The 21,423-nt window shown below is 55.9% G+C and overlaps 1 protein-coding gene across 5 annotated transcripts; it reads left to right on the top strand.

The window, feature by feature from the left end:
- Window positions 1-170: 170 nt before the first annotated feature.
- LOC101573428 (uridine phosphorylase 1-like) lies at window positions 171-19,553 on the top strand. 5 transcript variants are annotated; one of them, XM_023714562.1, is made up of 10 exons: window positions 174-551; window positions 1,455-1,557; window positions 3,790-3,933; window positions 7,846-7,919; window positions 11,280-11,397; window positions 13,566-13,724; window positions 15,283-15,397; window positions 18,060-18,299; window positions 18,420-18,566; window positions 19,108-19,553. In XM_023714562.1, the coding sequence occupies exons 4-10, from the start codon at window positions 7,867-7,869 to the stop codon at window positions 19,245-19,247; spliced, it is 972 nt and encodes a 323-aa protein (XP_023570330.1). In that variant the 5' UTR covers window positions 174-551; window positions 1,455-1,557; window positions 3,790-3,933; window positions 7,846-7,866; the 3' UTR covers window positions 19,248-19,553. The 5 variants fall into 5 exon arrangements, with proteins under 5 accessions (XP_023570331.1, XP_023570332.1, XP_023570330.1 ...); XM_023714565.1 differs by having other exon boundaries at window positions 179-551; window positions 3,816-3,933; window positions 18,090-18,299; XM_023714563.1 differs by lacking the exon at window positions 3,790-3,933 and having other exon boundaries at window positions 171-551.
- The last annotated feature ends 1,870 nt before the right edge of the window (window positions 19,554-21,423 follow it).

Genomic DNA, 21,423 nt, shown 5'->3' with positions numbered 1-21,423 from the left:
GGAGGAGGAGGAGGAGGAGGAGGAGGAGGAGCAGGAGCAGGAGCAGGAGCAGGAGCAGGAGCAGGAGCAGGAGCAGGAGCAGGAGCAGGGGCACAGGGGAGGGTGGCTCAGGGCTTCCCTGGAATCCTGCTTCTGGGACCAGCCAGCTTGGGCGTCTGGGCTGCGTCAGCCCGGCCCTCCCGGCCCTGGTGCCGCTTAGGGAAGCAGGCAGAGGCCTGGGCACTGCCGAGGTGTCCGAGTGTCAACTGTCGCAGGCAATGAGCTACAGCTTGGCAGGATTCGCGGTGTCTGAGTCACTTCCCCTTCGCGGGCCAGCGCTTGCTGGCTTTCCCTGAGCTCCCGGGGACTCCCAGGATCGGGAAGGGCGCAGAAGAAACGGAAGCTGGCAAGGAGACTGAGTGACGGCTGAGCACTGCCAGCCCCACCTTCCCGACCAGCCTCTGCACGGGGCTGTGGCACCCGTACTTATTGGCCAGCAGGGACTCCTCCAGGCAGAGTGACCTTGGCTGTCCCAGAGCCCCTGCCAGCAAGTGTCCCGCGCCACAGGGCAGGTAGGACCTTGGCTGGGCCGACAGAGGCTTAGTGAGTCCTGCGCCCTGCGAGCCCAGGCACAGCAGCACTGCGAGGGGCGGGAGGGGTGCCAACAAAGTTACGGTCTGCGCGCACGGCTTGTCCTGCGGGGCGGGGAGGGGCGGGGCGGGGATCACGGTGACCGTGCGGGGAGGGGCGCACCGGCTGGGATTGGGCCCCTGCGTCCTGCCCCGGGGCTCAGTGGCCTCACACTGCCCGTGCTCGGCGCCCGAGCCAGGTCTTTGCCACCGGTACGGCGGCGCCATCCTCTTGCCCAGCGGTGAGTGGGGCACGGGTGGGCTCCGAGCTCAGCGTTGGCTTTGGGAACCCGGGCTCCTCCTGGCCTCAGTGTCGCTGCGCGGAGATGGGGCTGCGATGATTTGGGTCGCGAGGACGTGGGCGGGGTGTGTGTGTGTGAGGACGTGCGCCTCTCGGTGTCACCCTGTCTGCCGCCGGTCGTGGGGTTCCCAGCGAGGGCCCCTGGCTGCAGCGTCGCGAGCCCACCCTGACCCCAAGCACCGCGCCAAGCCCTGGTGAGGTGGCTGGAGTGATGTGTTCCCAGCCGCCTTTGGTGCAAGAAGCGATACAGTTTCACTTTCCAGATCGATTACTACAGGAACTGTCATCGCTCGGGCAGATTCAGCGGTGCACGAGTGAATACTGACCGAAACGTTCCCGCGCGAATACGTTTCCGCCACACGGTGCTAGAGAACAGCGGTTCGTTCGCGCGGCAAGCGCGTCCCTTTGCAAGTCTCTTGTGCAGCAACCTGTTCCTAGACCTGGGCCGAGGGGGCCGCAGCCCAGGGCAGTCGCGGACCGACCGGAGGTCGCCCGCAGGGCCGGGGCTGAGTGACCCGTGTCACACATCTATCCCTTTCCTGCAGGGCCTGCGAGGTGACTAAGGTCTCGGGAAGCCAGCGCCAGCCTTCCTGCCTGCTTCCTGCCGCTGATTCAGAGCTCCTCGCACTCCGGGCAGCTGCCGCCGGGGTGAGTTGCAGGGAAACGCTGTCAGGAAGGGTAGGGCAGGGCGGGGGCGTCTCCACGCGGGCCTGGAGGCGGAGTTCGGGCCTGGGAAAACTCGCTGGTCCCGTAGCCCCTCTCCTCCATCCTCCCACCGCCAGCCTGTCCTCCTGTGCTTTGGTTCCCCACTTGCTGGTGTTCTCTGGCTGCGCGGAACCGTGGGTCCCATTCATTCGGGTAGCCTCGTTTTGAAAGCCCGGGGACTCCCTTGAATAGAAGGAATGTGCGCAGCTGCGGCCAGGCCCCCGCGGCTGCCTTTGTCGGCCCGGCCTTTCAGTTTGTGCCCTTCGGGTGCAGCCTGCGTTTTGGCCCAGGCCTCCCCACTTCTCTGCCAATCAAGCTTGTTTCCTTCCTTTCTTTGGAGGCCAAGCGGTCCTCCTGTCCCTCTGCGAGGCCTCCAGATATCCAGGTCAGCGCAGGTTTAGGGGCACAAATCGTAATCTTGGATCTGGGAGCTGTGACGCCTGCGGGCTTTAAAGTCAGCGTTCAGCTGCGAAGGATCCACGTGGTGCTTTCTTGCTGGCTTTTCACAGTGTGCCTGTGCCTATGTTTACTGAATGTAAATTGATGCCAATATGTTGTTAACAACAACAACAACAACAACAACAACAACAACAACAACAACAGAAAACAGCTATGTAGCGGAAAGAGACCCGCAGGTTTTCTAGCTCTTGAGGGAGAAACACGGACGTTTCTTCCCCTGCACCTCCTTTCACTCCTCCTCCTCTTGCAGTCATTCAAAATGTGTTTACCACACTGTGTATGCACGGGAACCGCCTGGCTGTGTTACTTTAATGGGTTAAAGCTTAAAAGAAAAACCCAATGGTGTAATAAGCAGGGCATGGCCCAGGGAGGGGAAGGGGGCCCTCCTGAGGGACATGCAGCAGGGCAAACGTGTACCCCAACCCCTCGTGTCAGACTCTCTGCAGCCAGAGAACTGGTTCTAAGGAACAGTGGAGGTCACCGAATGGGAAGGGAGAATAGGAATAAATCCTGAGAGACCGGAGGGGTCTGGAGGGCGTTGCCTGTGAGCCCATTTCTCTGAAGAGGTTTTATAGAGCCAAGTTGCCAGGGCTGGGCACAGTGAGCATCAAATTATGATCAGCTGATGACAAGGAACCCACTCAGATAATGCTGATCCAACAGTAGCAGGGGCATATGGATGATGTTAATTTGGGCTGATAACCTGTGGCGTTAGTAATTATAATCTTGTGTCTAGTCTTAGCAGAAGATGGCCCAGCCCTCTGGCGTCAAGGCTTACTGATATGGGAAACCTCAAACAAGGTGGTACCAACCTTCAGCTTCCCAATGGGAAGTATGCAAAGCTGGCACTGTGAATTTTTAATCTTCAGGTGTACCTCCAGCCGTTTTGGATGTAATCTCATCCTCCCTGGAAGGCCCAGCGCAATCTGACTGCCTAGAATGTTTCTACCTCACTAGCTGTACTGGGGGGCTGGGGTGGGGGAGGGCGGCAGCAGTCCCTGCGGGGTAAGTGATGTTGGCAGGTCCCAGTGTGTGGTTAACAGCCCCGGGCATGGTGGGCTGGAGACAAGGTGCCTGGAAGAATTGAGAGGTTCCCTGGCTCTGTGTGGCATGAGTCTTCCAGTCCCAGGTGAGGACAGAGGTTTCTAAAGCCTCCATCCTCTGCCACCTCAGGCCTGGCATCTTGCTGAAGTGCCAGTCAAGCGTCACCCATGGAGGAATGGACTGGAGCTTTAGAAAGAAAGCAGCTGTTCAGGAAGAGCCCCTAGGCTCAGGGCAGGAGCACATGTCCCAGCGTGGCCTGTCTGCAAGTGTCCAGGACTGCTGCCCACTGATGCCGGTACCCTGTGGTGTCAGGACTCTGCCAGCCAGCGGTTTCTGCCCTTGATTTCTTCCTTCCTTCCTTCCTTCCTTCCTTCCTTCCTTCCTTCCTTCCTTTTTTTTTTTGCGGAACCAGGGATTGAACTCAGGCTCTTGCACTTGCCAGGGAAGCACATATTCCACTGAGCCATCTCCCTGGCCCTCTGCCTGTGGTTTCTGCCCTTGATGTCTTGATGTCTTAGTCCTGGATGCCTTTTACTGAAGGTCACCCCAGCTCTTATTCCTCTGGGCTCCGTCCCTCCTTAACCAGCGAGGGCTCAGTTTTGCCCAGAGGGGAGTCGAGCAGGGGAAGAGTTGTGAGGCCTTTAACCAGATGACCTGGTTTCTCCTGCTCAGGTTTGTTCTTGAAAACCCGGTTCCAGATCACGGATTGTCAGTGCAAGTCCCGGAAGCGGTGTCCAGGCCCTCGGAGATTCCCTCCTGTCCTGGGAGTGACTTCCTCTTGTGCCAGAGTCCTCGAGGAATCCTCAGCACATCTGAGTAAGAGGCTTGGGAAAGGGAAAAGGTCATTTGGGTGTGGGGAGCAAGTGGCCCTGTCACTGCGGAAGCCAGGGTCCAGGTGAATAGAGGCTTCTGCTGAAAGATAAATGAAGTCACTTTGCAAGTGAAAAGGGAGAAAAGGGACAATTGGCAGGTGAGAGCCTGTCATGTGTGGGGAGGAGGAAAGCCTGCTGCGGCTTTCACTTGTCCTTGGACCTCTCTTCCCTGAGTCGCTTCCCACTCCCACCTTCAGGGAACAACACAGAAGCCTTTGGGTCCTGTCTGCCCTTTGCCACTCCTGCTGGCTCTGTCCCCAGCTGCCTGTGCAGGGGAGAACTTGGCCTCGCAGGGCTCCCTCTGCACAGGTCTGAGACCTGTGCTGGGTCTCCCAGGCTGCTCTGTGTAATTACTGTCTATTGCTGCGGGAAAGGAACTTTTTTTTTTTTTTTTTTTTTTTTTTTGCGAAACTGGGGATTGAACTCAGGCCCTTGCCCTTTCCAGGGAGGCGTTTATTCAACTGAGCCATCTCCCCGGCCCAGGGAGAGGAACTTCTCATGGTCCACACTATAAGATGATAAAGATTATGCAGGGGAAGGCAATGCACTTCTGCTTATTTTTATTTATTTATTTATTTATTTATTTATTTATGGAACCAGGGATTGAACTCAGACCCTTGCACTTGCTAGGGAAGCACTTATTCCACTGAGCCATCTCCCCGGCCCCACTTCTGCTTATTTTTGAAACAAGGTCTTCCTGTGTGATTCAGGCTGTCCTTGCACTTTCTTTGATACTGCAGAGCCATTTGAATTTCTTAAACTGTGTGAGGAGAAAGCCCAGTAGGGGTTTGTTAGCTTCTGACCTTATTCGCAAGGGTCCACGCCCTTATTGGTACAGGGGAGGGCTTTGTGGGAAATGCATAGAGCTCCGAGGGCTTGTGGTGGTGGTTTGGGGGGAGCAGCCCCTGCACCTTTCCTGTAGCCAGCAGTAGCCGCCGTGGGCCGGGTCAGGGAGGTTTCCCCGCAGTAAGCCCGAAGCGGAAGGCTGCAGAGACCCGGAGGAGGGAGACTTGGAAGTGCAATTTGTAACAGCAAACCATCACCTTAGGGACTAAAGCACACACACTAACCTGCTGGAAAAGGAATATGCAGGAGCCACGTAACTATAGTTCAGAAGGAAGAAACTCCCAACCTGGTAGATGTCTGCTTGTGTTCTCTAAAATCAAAGAATGAATTTTAGGAGCAAGGGAGGTTAAGAGCAGAGTATATTTTTTGGGAAGAGAAAGTTTCTGTCTGGGAGACAGAAGGGTCCCAAGTGCGTTGCTGAGGACTCTACCTTTTCTAGGGGTTCTAATGGAGCAAATCTATGAGGTGAGGGTGAGGCAGAAAACTGCAAAGTGGCCATGAGGTGGGACAACATTTTGGTCAGCCAATTAGCTTACGAGTCTAATTGCTCAAGTAAAATTGCTTAAATGGGGATCAAATGGGGAAGCAAGTCCCTAGCAAGCGGACGTGAATACAGAAACTGGGGCTTTTCCTGGAGGGGGTTGGGCTAGTGCTCTGCCTTTTCAAGGTGATTGACACCTATTTTGACTTTCAATCCCTGTCTTCCATCCCTAGGGAGGTAGGTGGCTGCGGTGGTTAGTCTTTTGTCCTGGGGCCTGGCCACTGCAGGAGTGCCCGTCTCTCCCACAGTTGCGGGTAAGTTGCCTTCCTACCTGCTGCTTCAGACTGCCTACAGTATTTTATTTTATTTTTTGGCACAACCAGGGATTGAACTCAGATCCTTGCGTTTGCCAGTCAAGCGCTTATCCTACTGAGCCATCTCCCCGGCCCCTACAGTATTTTAACTTAGCTGCTTTAACAAAATGATTTAAAAGTGATGATTAGAAATGTCCATGACCCTGGTTCTGCCAAAAAAAAAAAGTCCATGAACGTTCAGTGGATGAATTTTAGATTTTATTTTGGACCAGGTCTCACTATGTAGTTGAGGCTGGCCTTGAACTTCACTATGCAGCTCAGGCTGGCTGTAAACTCAGGGAGATCATCTGGCCTCCTCCTGAATGCTGTGATTACAGGCCACCATGCGGCTTTCTCCTCATTTAGAACAAGGAAGTCAGATTGCCCCTGGGCAATAGTTCAAGGTCCCTATCGCGGGTTGTAGAAGCCACACCCCTCCCATCCCGGAGGGGTCTCTTCCTGGCCCCTCAGTGGACTCTAGAGCACCAGGTCCGCACAGGACCCCCTTTCCTGTGCTCACTGGTGGTCTCTGGGAACAGCAGCTGCCTGCAGGGCTGTGTAGCTCTTGGCTCCTGACCTCTGAGGCTGGCAGATGGGAGGCTGGGCTCTCTTCTCTCCTCTTCCGGCCTTACCATGGTGGGGGCGATGGTGTAGTTGACTAGATCCTTTCTTGGTTAATTGAGCCGCAGCTCCCAGGGGTGTCTGACACTGGGAAACCTTCGTGCATTGTCACCAAACTCCAGTGGGGACCCTTCTGAGGGGCCATTGAGAGGTCTGCAGCTGCTCTGCCAGCACGGTTGGGTAGGCGGGGTCTCTGGTGTGTGGGGCTGGGGGAGAGACACCAGCCTGGGGGCCAGGAAGAGAGCTGGAAGGAGCCCGAGGGTCCAGGGAACTGGTTTCTCTGCCTCCCACCCTGGGGACCATGACCCTGCAGGACCCCGGGGCAAGGTCCCCTCTCTGCAGGAGTGGCTATGCCTGTGATGGTGAAAGGCCTGGGGTGGGACCTGGAGCAGGGCCAGGGCCGGCTGCCCAAGCCTGGAGTCAGGTTTCTGTGGAAGCTGCGTCCCCATCTGTTTCCTGGGTGCTGCAGGAAGCCTAGGAGGACCGAAGGCCTTTGAGCTGGGTCCTTCCCCAAAGGGCACTGTGGGGAGTCTTTCTAGCACCTCACAGCTGCTTCTCTCCTGTCTGTGAGAGGGGTCCTGGGTGCCACTGTGACCCGCACTGTGAGAAGGGGGTTCCACACGGGGCTGATGCTGCCTTTCCCGGCTCGTGTGGAGATAAAATTCCTCCCCTCCCCTGGGGCCCGCTGGCCGGACAGGGTTTTGTGAGAGAGCAAGCACAGGTTTTCCCCACATCCAGCTCCTGATTTTCTCTGGTGACCCAGGTACGCTGAGGATGTGCCGTTAGGGTCCCACCGGCCGCCCTTCAGGTTTTGCCTTGGAGACACAGGGATCCGCACTTTAGGATCCCAGTTCGACATGTGACCTTCACCTCAGGGCGGCAGAGCTTGAGTTTTCTACGCAGAAGCAGCCTCTCCGGAGGCTTTGCTCCTGATGCCTCAGTGAAATGACTGCAGCTGAGCGATGACGGGGCTTTGCTCTCCAGGGCTTTGTGGGGAGGGGGGCCTCCCTTAGGGTCCCTGCCAAGTTCCTCTGCCCCTGGGTCCCTCTTGCCCTAGGCTGAACATAGTGGTGCACATCTGTAATCCCAGTGCCCTGGGATGCTGAGGCAGGAGGATGGCAAGGTCCAGCACAGCTTGGGCCATTTAGCAAGACCCAATTTCAAAATAAAAAAGCGACAAAGGGCTGGGGATGCCGCCCAGCACGAAGGCCTTGGATTTAGCCCCATGACGTCCCCCTCCCCCACCTCTCTTGCTCTCAGGGTGTCTGCTTTTGTTCTCCCTGAACTGCTTTCTCTGCGGTCCCGCAGTACTGGACGAGGGGCCTTCGGGTTCTGAGGGGGACGCGGCTGGGCATCCAGGACGGGACCGGTTCTCTGTGGAGCCTGTGGATTTCCAGAATATTCTTGCCACCTCGTCCCTGCAGTTAGCGCCCCCTCCCCACGTGTGTGCACACACACTCCGCACACTTGCGTCATCTACAGGACACCCGTGTGGCGGCCTCCCGTCTGTGAGCCCACGCGGCCCGCGGTGTTCTAAGGGCGGCTTTTCCCCTAGGATCCTGCTCTGGCCTTGGTGATGGCGTTGAAGGGAGCCGGAGCGGAGGAGAAGGAGCTGGAGAACCACCAAGGGTAAGGTGCAGCAGCGGCTTTATCCACAGAGGACTCGCAGGCCGCAGGCCGCAGGGGGAGGGGCGCTGCCCGCTGCCTCCTCCATATGTGGCCGCTTTTGTTAAACAAAACCCCCCACTTACTTTGTGTCTCTTGGCTTTTTTGTTTTTGTTTTTTGCTTTAGAGACAGGGACTCAACCACCTAGCGCAGGCAGGCCTCAAGCTCGGAGCAGTCCTGCCTGGGCCTCGGGCAGGCTTGGATCACAGCGGGGGGAACAGGCCCAGCTGCAACTTTGTTTCCCGACCCTAAATATTCTCCGCCTGTCTTTGCAGTTGGTTGTTACTCTACTTTTGAGCCCCGAGGCCGGGGTTTTAGCGACCCCGAGCTGCTCCTCCAGCCCTGCTCTAATCCCACGGTGTTTTTGATGGATCGCTTTTGAGGTTTAGATGTCGCTAAGCAAATTGAGTACTTCTGTTTTCGTGCTTTTTCTCCATGGTGGTTATCAGTTTCTTTAGTGCCAGGGATGGAACTGGGCCCTGGAGCCCGAGGAGCTGAAGCTGCGAACCCCTCCCCAAGCCCCCGGAGACTTTCTTTTCTTTCTTTTTTGGATTTTTGAGACAGGATATCGCTATGCAGTTCAGACTGGTCTTGAACTTAGCATGTAGCCCAGGCAGGCCTCCAACTCTGAGTGATCTTCCTGGCCCAGCTTCCCCGGTGCTGGGATTACAGGTGTGCACTGCTGTTCCTGGCTTCTGTGGCCTTTCTTTGCTGCCTCCTCTTTCCTCCATGCCTACTTCCAGCCTCCCCTGCTGTGTCCCCTGGGTGGCCTCCTCTCCAGCCTCCTTGGCCTTCAGAGTAGGCTTTCTTTTTTTTTTTTTTTTTTTTGGCAGAACCGGGGATTGAACTCAGGCCCTTGTGCTTGCCGGGGAAGCGCTTATTCCACTGAGCCATCTCCCCAGCCCCGAGAGTAGGTTTTCAAGAAATACTTGTTCAATGACAAGGTGACAGGATAAGGCTCAATCAATATCCTTGCCATCTGATGCGGGCTGGAGATACTTTCCTTGCAGTGTTCCCCTGGCCAGGCACAGTGTGCCCATGTGTGACAACGCCTGACTTAGGAGCAGCTTGGGTTGTGGCCGGGATTACCCCATTGTAACTGACGACCAAAGTCCTGAGTTCTTTCCCGCCTGCCAGCCCCAGAAGCGGAATTAATCCTTAAAGGGTTCTGGAAGGAGCCTTCCAACATCCTCTCCTGTGGGGAGAACTGAGAGGGCCTATGTCAGTGTCCCTCTGTAACCCTGAGACGCCTGTGTGCAGGAGGGACTCTGAAGGCTGCAGAGAGGAGCCCAAGCGATTGTTGTCAGTGTGGGTGACAAGTGGCCCTTGAGTTCGTGAAAGCCCTGCAGTTTAAAATCTCAGGAACAGCCGGGGTTGGTGGTGCACACCTGTACTCCCAACCCTTGGGAGGCTGAAGCAGGAGGATTGCTATGAGTTCAAGACCAGTCTGGGCTACAAAGAATGTTCAAAGCCAGCTTGAACTGCATAGTGAGACCCTGTCTCCAAAAGACATCAAAAGAAAAGGAACCAGAAAATCCTCCAAGCAGTGCACTGGAGGACGTTGGACGCGCTACAGCACATCTCAGTTTTATATTTTGAAATCATTGCTGGTTTCAGGCTTGCGCTGTTTCCTTCTTGGGTGTGTCCTGGAGCTGATGTGTAGAGAGAGCTTCTTTTTGCAAACCTGTGGCTGGCTGTCTTCATCCCCATGCTGTGTCATTTTGAGCCCTGCTTGGCCCTTGTCACACTATCTTTGGGCGTCCTGGGGACAGTGGGGCCCTGATCACGTTAGCGCCGCTGTCAGCAGTGAGGCTCAACGCGCTGCAGGGGTTTGTGGTGCTCCAGAGGTCGAAAGGGCTTTATGGGGAATGTCCCCGCCACACACGCTTCTGGTTGGGTCCTTGAATGCCCTACCCAGGTCAAATAGGCTGCAAGTCAGCAAAGCTGCACTGGGAAGAGCAGCTGGGCACAGGGCCCAGCTTGCCCGCCCTGAGTGGTGCCTGGGGTGTGGGTGGCACGGTGCCCGGGTGTGGCTGGCACTTTAGGGTGGGGAGCAGTCACCCCTAGCCTGCAGCTTTGCTGTTATCTCCTGACACCTGCTGGTGACACAGGCCCGCCCCCCTCCTGTCTCCTGGTGTTCATTTTACTGGGACCCTGGGCAGTGCCCTCTGCTTAGCTCATCTGGTTCACCATGGAAACCACAGGGAGGAGCTGGACACAGCGGCCTTCATGGTGCGCTGTGGGGAGAGGGAGGCTAGGGGAGCCCCTCAGCTCAGCTCATGGTGTGGTAGTGACCCATGGACCTGCTGCAGGCTGGCGGCATCCAGGCTGTCGTGTGTCGTGTGTGCTATGGCCTCACGGGCCTGACCTGCCCAGCGTCACTGGACTGTGACCTGAGGCCAGGAAAGGTCCAAGTTCACAGTGTGGTTCTGTGCATGTGGGTCACATTCACAGCCTCGTAAGGTCAGGGTCACCCCAGTTCCTGCCCGCAGGCAACGTAACACTTAGGTCTTGATGCAAATACCGAGGCTGGTGATGTAGTAGTTCAGTGTGAGGGCCCTGGATTCATTGTTCAACACACACACACATAGACACAGACACACACACACACGCATGCACGGACACACGCATGTGCACGGACACACGAAAGAAATGTTTGCACCACACACAAATGATCATTTATTTATTTATTTATTTTTGTGGAACCGGGGATTGAACTCAGATCCTTGTGTTTGCTGGTCAAGCGCTTATCCTACTGAGCCATCTCCCCGGCCCCACAAATGATCTTGTAGAAGCTGGGGAGATGGCTCAGTGGAATAAGCGCTTCCCTGGCAAGCACAAAGGCCTGAGTTCAATCCCTGGTTCTGCAAAAAAAACCAAAAAAACCCCCCAAAACCCCAAATGATCTTTTAACCCTGAAAAGCAGCAAAGTGGAGAGCTGTCTATCTCTCCACCGCTGGTAGACGCAGTAATGCAGAAGGGGCAGCAGCTACTGCAACCAGACACAGAAAGGTGACCAGAAAGGCACATCCTCGGGGGTCGAGTGGTCATCCTGCCCCTGCTGCAGCTTTTAAAATGAAGCCCAGAAGCAGACACACTGGGTGCGGCTGCCCCTCTGGCGCAGCGAACAGTGTGCTCCTTGTGCTTCTGTGGACTCCGGTGCTGGGGTGAGGAGCTAAGAGGGAGAGGACAGGAAGTGGGGCCATGCGCGAGGGGCCGCCTTGTCCCCGGGCCTGGCCTCCCCTCTCCCACATCCCACTCTGCGCATGTCTGTGGCAGCCGGGCACCTGGAACCGCACCCCACACCTGCTTTGCTCCCCCAGGGAGCGCCTCGTGCGGCTCTCCAACCCCAATGTGGCGGCCATGCAGGAGGACGTGCTCTACCACTTCAGCCTCAGCACCAGCTCACACGACCTCCCGGCCATGTTCGGGGACGTGAAGGTAGGAGCCGGCTTCCCTCCAGGTCTGTCGTGCTGCGCGCCTTCCCCGGGCCACAGGCAGCAGAGAGGTGACGGGTCCCTGGCCTGATGTGTTTCTAGTCTTGGCAGAGTATCACTTTTCAAGCGTGTGAACTAGCCAGTAAGAAGGGAAGCAATGCTAAGTATGCTTGCAGATTTGGTACATGACTGAAACAGTGCTGGAAGTAAACTTCCAGAGCGGGGAGTGGTGGCGTGTGCCTGTCATCCCAGCTGTGGGGCAGGCTGAGGCAGGAGGGTGGCTTGAGCTCAGGGTTTGGGGCCAGCCTGGACAATGCACCAAGACCCTGGCTCAGTAAATAAAACAGAACCCAACGAAGTAAAACAAAATAATGTTCCATGGAGAGGAGACAGAAATGTGAAACGTTTTCGAGGCATGCAGGCATAATAAATAGAATTTCTATTGTGTCTGCTTGGAATTGCGGGAGCATTTTGACACTGCTTAGTTGTTTAAATGCCCATTTTGCTGGATATAGCCTCAGTTTTTTTCCTACAAAGTTTTCAATTTTTCAGTGGGAATTAGCCTAAACACAGACTTTAAAAAGAATTTAAGGGCTTGGGATATAGCAGTGGGGCACAACGCCTACCTGGCAAGCGCAAGGTCATGAGTTCAATTCTTGGTACAAAAATAAAACAAAAATAATTTAAATAAATTTTTCACTGAGGCATAGCAACTGTATTTGTAGGATATAGGATGATATTTTAATAGATGTTGGCAGCAACTAATGATCATCAGGGAGTATGATTCCCATAACGCAGAAATTGATCATTTGGAATTTTCTCCACTGTCTGTCATCTGTCACAGTTACCCTACCATTAACACACAACTTTTCTTTCTTTCTTTTTTTTTTGGTGGAACTGGGGATTGAACTCAGATCCTTGTGTTTGCCAGTCAAGCGCTTGTCCTACTGAGCCGTCTCCCGAGCCCCAACACACAACTTTTCAAATGTCTAATCCCTGGGGAATTAAAAATCGAAATAAACCAAGCCATGGAATCCAGTTTTGGCACAGGACTTTTATTCTTTTTTTTTTTTTTGCATAATCAGGAATTAAACTCAGACCCTTGCGCTCGCCAGGGAAGCGCTTATTCCACTGAGCCATCTCCCTGGCCCCGGCGCAGGACTTTTAGTTCATTATTATTCTTATTTTTGTTTTTGCGGTACCAGGATGGAACTCGGGACCACCCTGTGCTTGCCAAGCAAGCCCTTAATCTGTTGAGCTCTCTCCCTGGCAGGACTTTTAGCTTAACAGTGGAGTTGTGTCCCTGCTGCCACCAGTGGTATTATTTTAGGGACTATTTTCTTCCCACTGTGGGACCACTTCTTATATCCTCTACTTCCCTAAAGTCCTAATCATTCTATTAAGCTTAATAACCATCATTACTGTTAGGCATTATTATTATTATTATTATTGGGTAGTATATAATGATTTTGTATCCCAGGCTATAGAAATTTCTTATCTTCTTTGAAAACTAATAATTTATTTCTGTTATCTTCAAACTCATTAAAACTGGCTCATTTACCTTTTATTTTTTAAAAATTTTATCTATTTATGGGTGTGTGTGTGTGTGTGGCCAGCTCAGCCCACCAGGGGGCGGCGCTGGCTGGCATGTGCTGCTGGGGGATTGAACCGCAGTCCCTGTGCTTTAGCTAAGCTTGTTCGAAGTAGGTGCTTTAGACCACTGAGCCATCTCACCAGACCCCTCATTTACCTTTTAATGTTCATGTTTTGTGAAAGCAAAATGTGTTTTTATGTGATGCACTGCAAATGAAGGTTTTTAGTTCTCCAGGTAAGAGCCCGGCTGGGCCTTCCCATGGCCTCTCGGGGACTGGGGCTCTTTCTGTGTGGTGATGGGTTGGTGCTCAGGTGACAGAAGAGGGAACTGGCCCAGCCCACTGACAGATGGCTCTGGGGCCCTGGTCACACAGGAGGTGGGGGACAGCGGGCCCCTGGGTGTGTCCAGGGCCAGGCTGTCCCTCATGTTGCTTGGAGAGCTGAGCCCACCTGGCGCCTTCCTAGGGGCCCCACAGGTGGGCTGAGGCCAGCACCCTGCCTGTCACCCTGTGCTTACTGCAGCTTGCTCTGCTCCTGGTGGGGACCTGACTCTGAGGACCACCCTGTACTCCCTTGCAGTTTGTGTGTGTGGGGGGAAGCTCGTCTCGGATGCTCACCTTCATCAAATACGTGGCCACAGAGCTGGGCCTCGGCCGCACTGGGGATGAGTACCCCAACATCTGCTCAGGGACTGACCGCTATGCCATGTACAAAGTTGGACCGGTGCTGTCTGTGAGTGTGAGTACCTGCCCCTCCCCCGCACATGTAGACAGCTGCTGCCTTATCTCCTGTTTGGGAGAGGTGGGGACCCGGGATCCGCCTTGGCCTCGGCTCCCAATGCAAACACGTGCAGCTGTTGGCACAGCCACAGGTAGCAGGTGTGTTAGGCTACAGGAGCCGGCGCTCTGGGCACAGCAGGCAGGGAGGACAGCCGCAGCCAGGTCCCAGACTCCCGAGCCCTCAGCCACCTCGCAGTCGTGCGTGTGCCAAGCCCCGGACTGCTTGGGTTTCACCTACGAGGTCCTGTCTCCAGGTTGCAGTTTCCTTTGTCAGCGTCGATGTGAACAGGAGAGAGCGGGGTTGGCACCCCCTCCAGATGCGCGCCCCTGCTGTGGTGACTGGGGCCTGTGACAAAGTCACCAACACACCTGGGAGCCCAAGGGCCTCACCGAGCTGTAACTGTGTGCGGGGAAGCGTCTCCTAGGGAAGGAGGGCACCGAGACAAAGTAAGAGAGTCCTCTGCCCTAGGGCTCTGTCTCAGCTACAGCACCAGGAAGGCGCGAGGCCTCTAAACAGTCACCAGCAGGGTCTTTGGGAGGCGGAGGGCCCGCCACTTGCTGTAGGGAGAAAAGAGGCGCAGCTCCAGCCCGTGGGGTGGGCATCTGGCCCGGGCTTCAGCAGCCGCGGTTTGCCCCCCTGTCGAACTTCTGGATTCTCAGCCCCTGCCCATGGGGCGGCCTGTGTGGAGCGCTGGGGCAGCGAGCAGGGCCGCTGCCTGCGCACTTCACGGGTCCTGAGCCCTCCCCGCTTTGCAACTCGCTTCTTAGGTTTACAGGCAGCAAGGGGACATCAACCAAGCACAGCAGCCCCCTCCGCAGCGCATCCACATCCGTGTCAGGCTAGACCCCAGGAGAGACCCAGACCACGAGCACAGGCAGGATCAAAGCAAACTGCGCTATCTTTATTTCAGGCTGGTTGCAGCCTGGTCAAGGACGAGAAGTCCGCTGGCCACGACAAGTGAAGGAAGAGAAAGTAGTGAATAGGCTAGTTTAGGTATGAGGGTCCCACTGAGGAAGATGGAAAATTTTAAGTTTCTCCGGGGCCACAGGTGGGTGTGGAGCCTCTGCGAGGGAGGAAGGACAGGATGACAGCGGTGTGACGTGCTGTAGATTTACAGGGTTTCCCACCAGGCTGGGAGCCACCCTGATAAACAGATTGTTTTAGTCTCTCCAACAGCGAGTGGGGAGAGGCTCCCTGCTTGGCCAGCACGGCGGTTTGCACGTTTTCTCTTCAGCTCGGGAGGGGTCTAATTGCAGGACCTGACTGTCCACCACGAGACTCCCGCGCACGCTGGACACTGCAGCTGGTGCGAAGCCGTGTGCATACCCTGGCTTTTCCCTATACGAACACAGCCGTGTCACAGTCTAACGAAAAGATTAGGCCTCATTTGATAACCATAGTTGGCAGTAAAATAGAACCAGTGCAGCGGTGCGCCAAACCCGAAGTCCCTGAATGTGGGTCTGTGCTCCCGGGCTGGGGGCTTTGGGGCCTCAGCCTGGCCCTCTCCCTCCCCCAGCACGGCATGGGGATCCCCTCGATCGCCATCATGCTGCATGAGCTCATCAAACTGCTGTACCACGCCAGGTGCACCGACGTCACCATCATCCGCATCGGCACCTCCGGCGGGATCGGTAAGGGCCGGGGCCTCGGGCCCGGGAGGGAGGACCAAGAACGGCCCGGGAGGGCAGGGCTCCTCCGCCCAGAGCGGTTCTGGTGTAGCTTTGCTGAGGGAAGCGCCTGAAGGGTGACAGGAAGTGGGAGGAGTTACGTGAATGCGGCCTGTGTGGATTCTCGCGGCAGCGCGGGTATGAAGCTCCTGCTCCTGTTAAGCACTTTGGGTCGTCTGATTTTAGTTCTCATTTCCTTTTTCTTTTCTTTTTTTTTTTTTTTAATTAAAAAAAAAAGCTTTCATTTATTTATTTACTTGGTGCAGGGTCTCACTAAACAGTTCAGACTCATAGTGATCCTCCTGTCTTAGCCTCCCCAGTGCTGGGATTACAGGCATACACCACCATGCCCAGTTTCCAGGTCGGCCAGCATGCAAAACCAGGGATCGAACCTGGGTCCTTGTGCTTGCCAGGCAGGTGCTTAGACCGCTGAGCTGTCCTCCCCAGCCCTTATTTTGTTTTCTAATCCCTCATTCCCTTTGCCTTCTGCTCCTTCACTCAGTGCCCCATCCCTTCCTGCAAAGATTGAAGCACCTTATGAGAAAGCCTAAAAATATGAAGAAGGAAAAAGGCTGAGACAGGAGGGATCCTAAGTCTGAGACCAACCTGGGCAACTTGAAAATGTAGCAAAACTCTTCATCAATAAATGAAAGAGACCTGGGGAGGTACCTCAGTAGAATAAGCTCTTCTGTGGCAAGCGCAGGGGCCAGAGTTCAATCCCTGGTTCTGCCAACAAAACAAAACAAAAAACAAAAAACCTTTCAGACACTTAAAAACACGTTAATTAAAAAAAAAAAAAAAAGAATGAAGAAGTTGGGGGTGTAGCTCAGTACCAAAGCCCCAGTTCAATCACCAGTAGCAGAAGAAATTGATGATCAAAGGAATTCTGGAGAAGTGGGTAGACTGTGAAACTTTGTGAGGAGCCCCTTAAAAGTGCACATTCAACCAAAGAGCAGAGCCCTGTTGATGGAAGTCACAGACCACATGTGACAAATCACTGGTACCAATCCCTAAATGGCCCCAGGGTCCCCAAGGAAGCCTGTGTTGGTCAAAGGATTCACCCATAGGGCTCTCTGAACCTTAGAACTGGGAGGGGCCATGGAGGAGGCTGGGAAGTGGCCCTTGGGGAAGTGGCCAGCAGGGATGGGAGTGGCCGGGCAGGAGCAAGTGCAGCCAAACACCCGAGTCTTGGCCACTGGCCACTGGCCACATTTTTAGTTTGTTTTTCGGAGACTGAGTTTCACTTTGTATTTCATATTGGCCTTAACTCAGTTAACTCACTATATAGCCCAGGCTGGTCTCAAACTCCTGGTGATTCTCCTGCCTCAGCCTCCCAAGTGCTGGGATTTCAAGCATATGTACCACCACACCTGGTTGGCTACATTTCTAAGTTTTTTTTTTTTTTTTTAGTACCAGGGATTGAACTCGGGCCCTTGCACATGCCAAGGAAGTGCTTATTCCACTGAGCCATCTCCCTGGCCCCCTTAATTTTATTTTTTTTTGGCGGAACCGGGGATTGAACTCAGACCCTTGCGCTTGCCAGGGAAGCTCCTATTCCACTGAGCCATCTCCCCGGCCCCTTAAAATTTTTTTTTTTTAAAGTTTTGAAAGTTTCTTGAGAGCATCTTGCTGTGTTGTCAAGTTGGTCTCACAGGCTTCGGGCTTATGTGATCCTCCTGCTTCAGCCTCCAGAGAAGCTGGGACTACAGGTGTACGCCCTCATGCCTGGCTCTTCTGCTCCTCCTGCTCCTCCTTCCCCCTACTGAGCATTGAACCCCGCCTTTGCAGAGCTACATTCCCAGTTCTTTTTTATTTTCATTTTTAGAGGCAGGGCCTTGCTCAGTTTCTGAGCTGCCTGGGCGGGCTGGAACCCCATGGTTCTCCTGGTTCAGCCTTTCAGAATGCTGAGGTCACAGGTGTGGGCCACCACACCAGGCTTCAGTGCAGTCTTTCGTGGCAGCAGCCCTGTGGGGGCTATGGGAAGCTCTGTGCCCCCCCCACCTCGATGTTGCAGTGCGGATCTGCAGAGGGGTGTGGTGCTCTGGACCCCTGGGCTGTGGGAGCTGCACCCTCAGTCTGCAGGCCTTGTAGCCTGTTCAGCTCTGCAGCTGAAAGTGAAGCCAGCGTCCAGCAGGGCCAGTGGCAGGGGTCCTGCTTCCTGGCCCACACACTGCTTGCCACTGTGGGATTACTCTGGGGGAGGCATGTGGCATCTCAGAAATCTCGTTCTGAGGGTGCCAGCCCCGTTCATGAAGACTGTGCACTTGGGACCTTGGTATCTTGCAGGGCCCTGCCACTGCTCCATCACTGCCTTGGGTCTAGGGTTTTGATACACGACTTCCTCTTCATCTTTTTTTTTTTTTTTTTTTTTTTGATACAGGACTTCTTTTCTTCCTTTTTTTTTAAGTACTGGGGAAGAACCCAGCACCTTTGAATTGAGTTGCTCTCCCAGCATGGGATTTGGAGGTCAGCAGAGCTGGTTTTGGGAGGCTAGAGCTTTTGGTGCCATTTTTTGTTTTTATACTTGTTTTGAGCAGACAAGGTGGGGTCACTTAAACACACCTGGAACTCTGATGTAGCAGAGTGAGGAAGGTCAGAAGGTCAGGGTCCTTTCCCTGCCCCGCAGGGCTGTCACATCCGCTCCTCTTATCCCCAGGTCTGGAGCCTGGCTCTGTGGTCATCACCCGGCAGGCTGTGGACGCCTGCTTTAAGCCGGAGTTTGAGCAGATCATCCTGGGCAAGCGGGTGGTCCGCAGCACTGACCTGGACGAGGGGCTGGTGCAGGAGCTGCTGCGCTGCTCTGGGGACCTCAGCGAGTTCGCCACGGTGGTGGGCAACACCATGTGCACCCTGGACTTCTACGAGGGTGAGATGGGGCGGGGGCCGGGCTGCGCTCCTGGTGGGGACAGTGACTGGTTGAGGACCGGGTGGGGGTGGGGGTGCTGGATGCACCCGGATGAGCGTGCGTGTGGTCTCGGTGCTGCAGGCCAAGGCCGTCTGGATGGCGCCCTCTGCTCCTACACAGAGAAGGACAAGCAGGACTACCTGCGGGCTGCGCACGCCGCGGGCATCCGCAACATCGAGATGGAGTCCTCCGTCTTCGCTGCCATGTGCAGCGCCTGTGGCCTCCGAGGTGGGTGGCGCAGCGGCTGGGGTGCCCTGCACCTGCTCCCTGGCCCTGGGGACTTGGTACTGGCTTCTTCCACGTCTATTTCTGAGTGAGGCGGCTTGTGCTTCCCCTTTGATTGTCACACACACATCTGAGCACCCTCAGGCTTCCTGCTGGACCCCCATGTCCCATTTGCCCCCAGGCCCTGAGTTGGCTTGGGGATGCAGGGAAGCAAGGAAAGAGGCAAGTCAGAAAGCGCAGCTTCCAGAGCATTTGAAGACCTTGAAATTCTGGTGGCAGTCAGATTTCGCGTCACCAGACCAAAAAATGGATGATGGAGGTGGACATTGAATTTCAGGGCAGCGAGAGCTTCCCCAAACTCACTGACCCAGCGCTTTCCTGACTCCCACTCTCTCGACAGCCTGTCCCTGCCCAAGCATGAGCAGGTCCCGGGGCCCAGAGGGGACAGGCGGGGCACTCCTCAGTCTGCGGTCCTCCCTGCTCCTCCCGGGACTGAGTTGGAGATGTGCGCGTGCGCATGACGTGTTGGCTTTGCTCTTTGCAGCGGCCGTGGTGTGTGTCACCCTCCTGGACCGGCTGAAAGGGGACCAGATTAGCAGCCCGCACGAGGTGCTAGCCGAGTACCAGCAGCGGCCGCAGCGCCTGGTGGGCCACTTCATCGGGAAGAGTCTGGGGCGGGCCTGAGTGCCCCTCGCCACTCTCGGTCCCGGCCACCCAGGTCCCCGCCCATGACACTGCCGTCCAGGTCCCCTTGGCGTCCCCCGGAGCACACTGCACGTGAGGATCTGGGGAACAGTTTGCAGTTCAGAGGAGAGGAATCCTCGCCGATCACCCACACGGGACGTCAGCATTAGCACGTTTCAGTGACTTTATCTTGCTTTCCAGATTTTTTTATTTTTTTCAGAACTTTGGGCTGAATCTGAACTCTTGTTAGGGAAAGATGTGAGGATTTTAAAATTTGATACAATTCATGTGAATAAAGAGGGAATTTGATAACCACGGTAGCCAGCTTGTTTCTTGCAGGGCTTTACAAGTTCCCTTCCCAATCTCCCCTTGGAGTCCTTAGCGGGACTGGGGAGACCTTGTGCCTGCCGGCGTGTGTGGGCCGTGCCTGTGCCCTCTGATTCTGATCCATGGGAATCTCTGGGTTCAGGACACGTGTCCTGGTGTCCTTCCCCTAGAGTGCCTAGCCTCCTGCTGTCGCCTGGGTTCTTCCATCTAGCTTCAGAGTGGGTGGACAGGGACACAGGGGGTGCACTTTGGCTTTGGGGAGGCGGCAGCTCAGGTCCCAATGTGGGGAAGGCTGCTCTCGGGACACCTCTGGCTCCCCGGTGCCCCCCACTCCCGGCGACTTCTTGGCTCCCTCACTTGGGGTGGCTATTCAGAGCCCCAGCTGGGTTTGCATAATGGTGGGCGCCGAGGCCCATGCTGGAGCTCAGAAGTCCTGCCTGGCAGTTTTGGCTCTGAGCTTGAGGGGCAGAGGCAGGGCGTGTGGACCTGGGGAGCGCGTGTGGGCCATGCCCTCTGAAGAGGCCCCTCAGGATTCTGAACTTCACCCCAGCAGGGCCACTCAGCACCCCAGGGGGAGTGGCTTGCCCCAAAGCCCTGTGCTTCCCACCTTCTCCGGTGCAAGGGCTGCCATAGGGACCAGCCCCAGGGCCCGCCTCACCCTCACCCGAGGGCAGGGCCCTGCAGGAGCCAGGGGAGCTGCTCCATCTTCAAGTCCTTTGTGCCCCGGAACCCAGCTGGGCCTCGCCACGGCCACGTAGCCCCCTGTGTCCTCAGGAGAGCTGCGCGTCCTCCGAGTGCTGGGCCAGGCTGGGCTGCGGGGCAGGTGGGCACAGGGTCTCCCAGGAGGTCCTCGACCCCCTCAGCCCCTGCAGGTGCAGAGTGTCCTCCTGCCCCTCCCAGCAGCGTCTTTGGGAGGAGAGGGAGAGACACAGCCTGACAGCAGGACGGAAGCCCAGGAGGGGCGGGGACTAGCTGCCACCAGAAGGGCTGGGGAGTCTTGGGGAACCTGTGCACTGAGTCACGTCCTCTCTGGAGTGGGTGCCTGGTAAGTGACTGACAGCACGTTGACGCTGCCGGTGGCCGCGGCAGAGATAAGGGCCCGGGCTCAGCCGGCGCCGCCCCGCCCCCTGCTGGCCACTGCTGGTAGCGCACGTCTCCGGCCTCTGGTCTCCAGCAAGGCAGTTGTCAGACCTCGGAGACCTGCGGCTAAGGTTTCCTTCGGCCAGTGCTGTTTATGAAGCTGGGGTGGAGGGGCGCAGGCAGGGCGTGCGGACCCAAGGGTGGGAGCGTGTGTAGGCCGTGCCCTCTGCAGAGGCCCCTCGGGATTCTGAGCTTCACCCAAGCAGGGCCATTCAGCCCCCACGGGGCACGAACAGCGAGAGTCCCTTGCTTCAAGCATGTCACCTGCATCCCTCCAGAGGTCACCCAAGACTTTGCGAGGTCTAAGCTCACGCCCAGGTCTCTCCGCATCTGGACAGACGCTCCCCTCCGCCCTTCCTCTATCCCCCCCACCCCCTGGCCCAAAGGACCCTTTCCACAGGTCAGGATTTGGAACGTAACTAGGTTTGTTCTGATGGTACCGATCATCCTGATTTCCAAAACTGGTTAAGACCTTGCTCCAGCAAAGAGCTCAGAAAACCACACTGCTGCCTGCTGCGCGCAACCCCAGCTAGCACACAGGATGGCAAGCTGGTCCAGGTTGGCCCACCGCGCCCGCAGTACCCTCGCTAGGGAGCTGGAGAGGTGCCCCTGCTCCTGGTTTCCCACTGAGCCTTCTGCCTGTCCAGGGTTGTCACATAGCAACAGTGCCACCCCAGCCCAAAAGGGACAACATGATGGTTTGGTTTTG

Source organism: Octodon degus, unplaced genomic scaffold (genome assembly GCF_000260255.1).
Source record: "Octodon degus isolate 3935 unplaced genomic scaffold, OctDeg1.0 scaffold00035, whole genome shotgun sequence".
Taxonomy (NCBI): domain Eukaryota; kingdom Metazoa; phylum Chordata; class Mammalia; order Rodentia; family Octodontidae; genus Octodon; species Octodon degus.
Note: the sequence above shows the minus strand (reverse complement) of the source record. Positions and strands in the feature narration are given on the sequence as shown.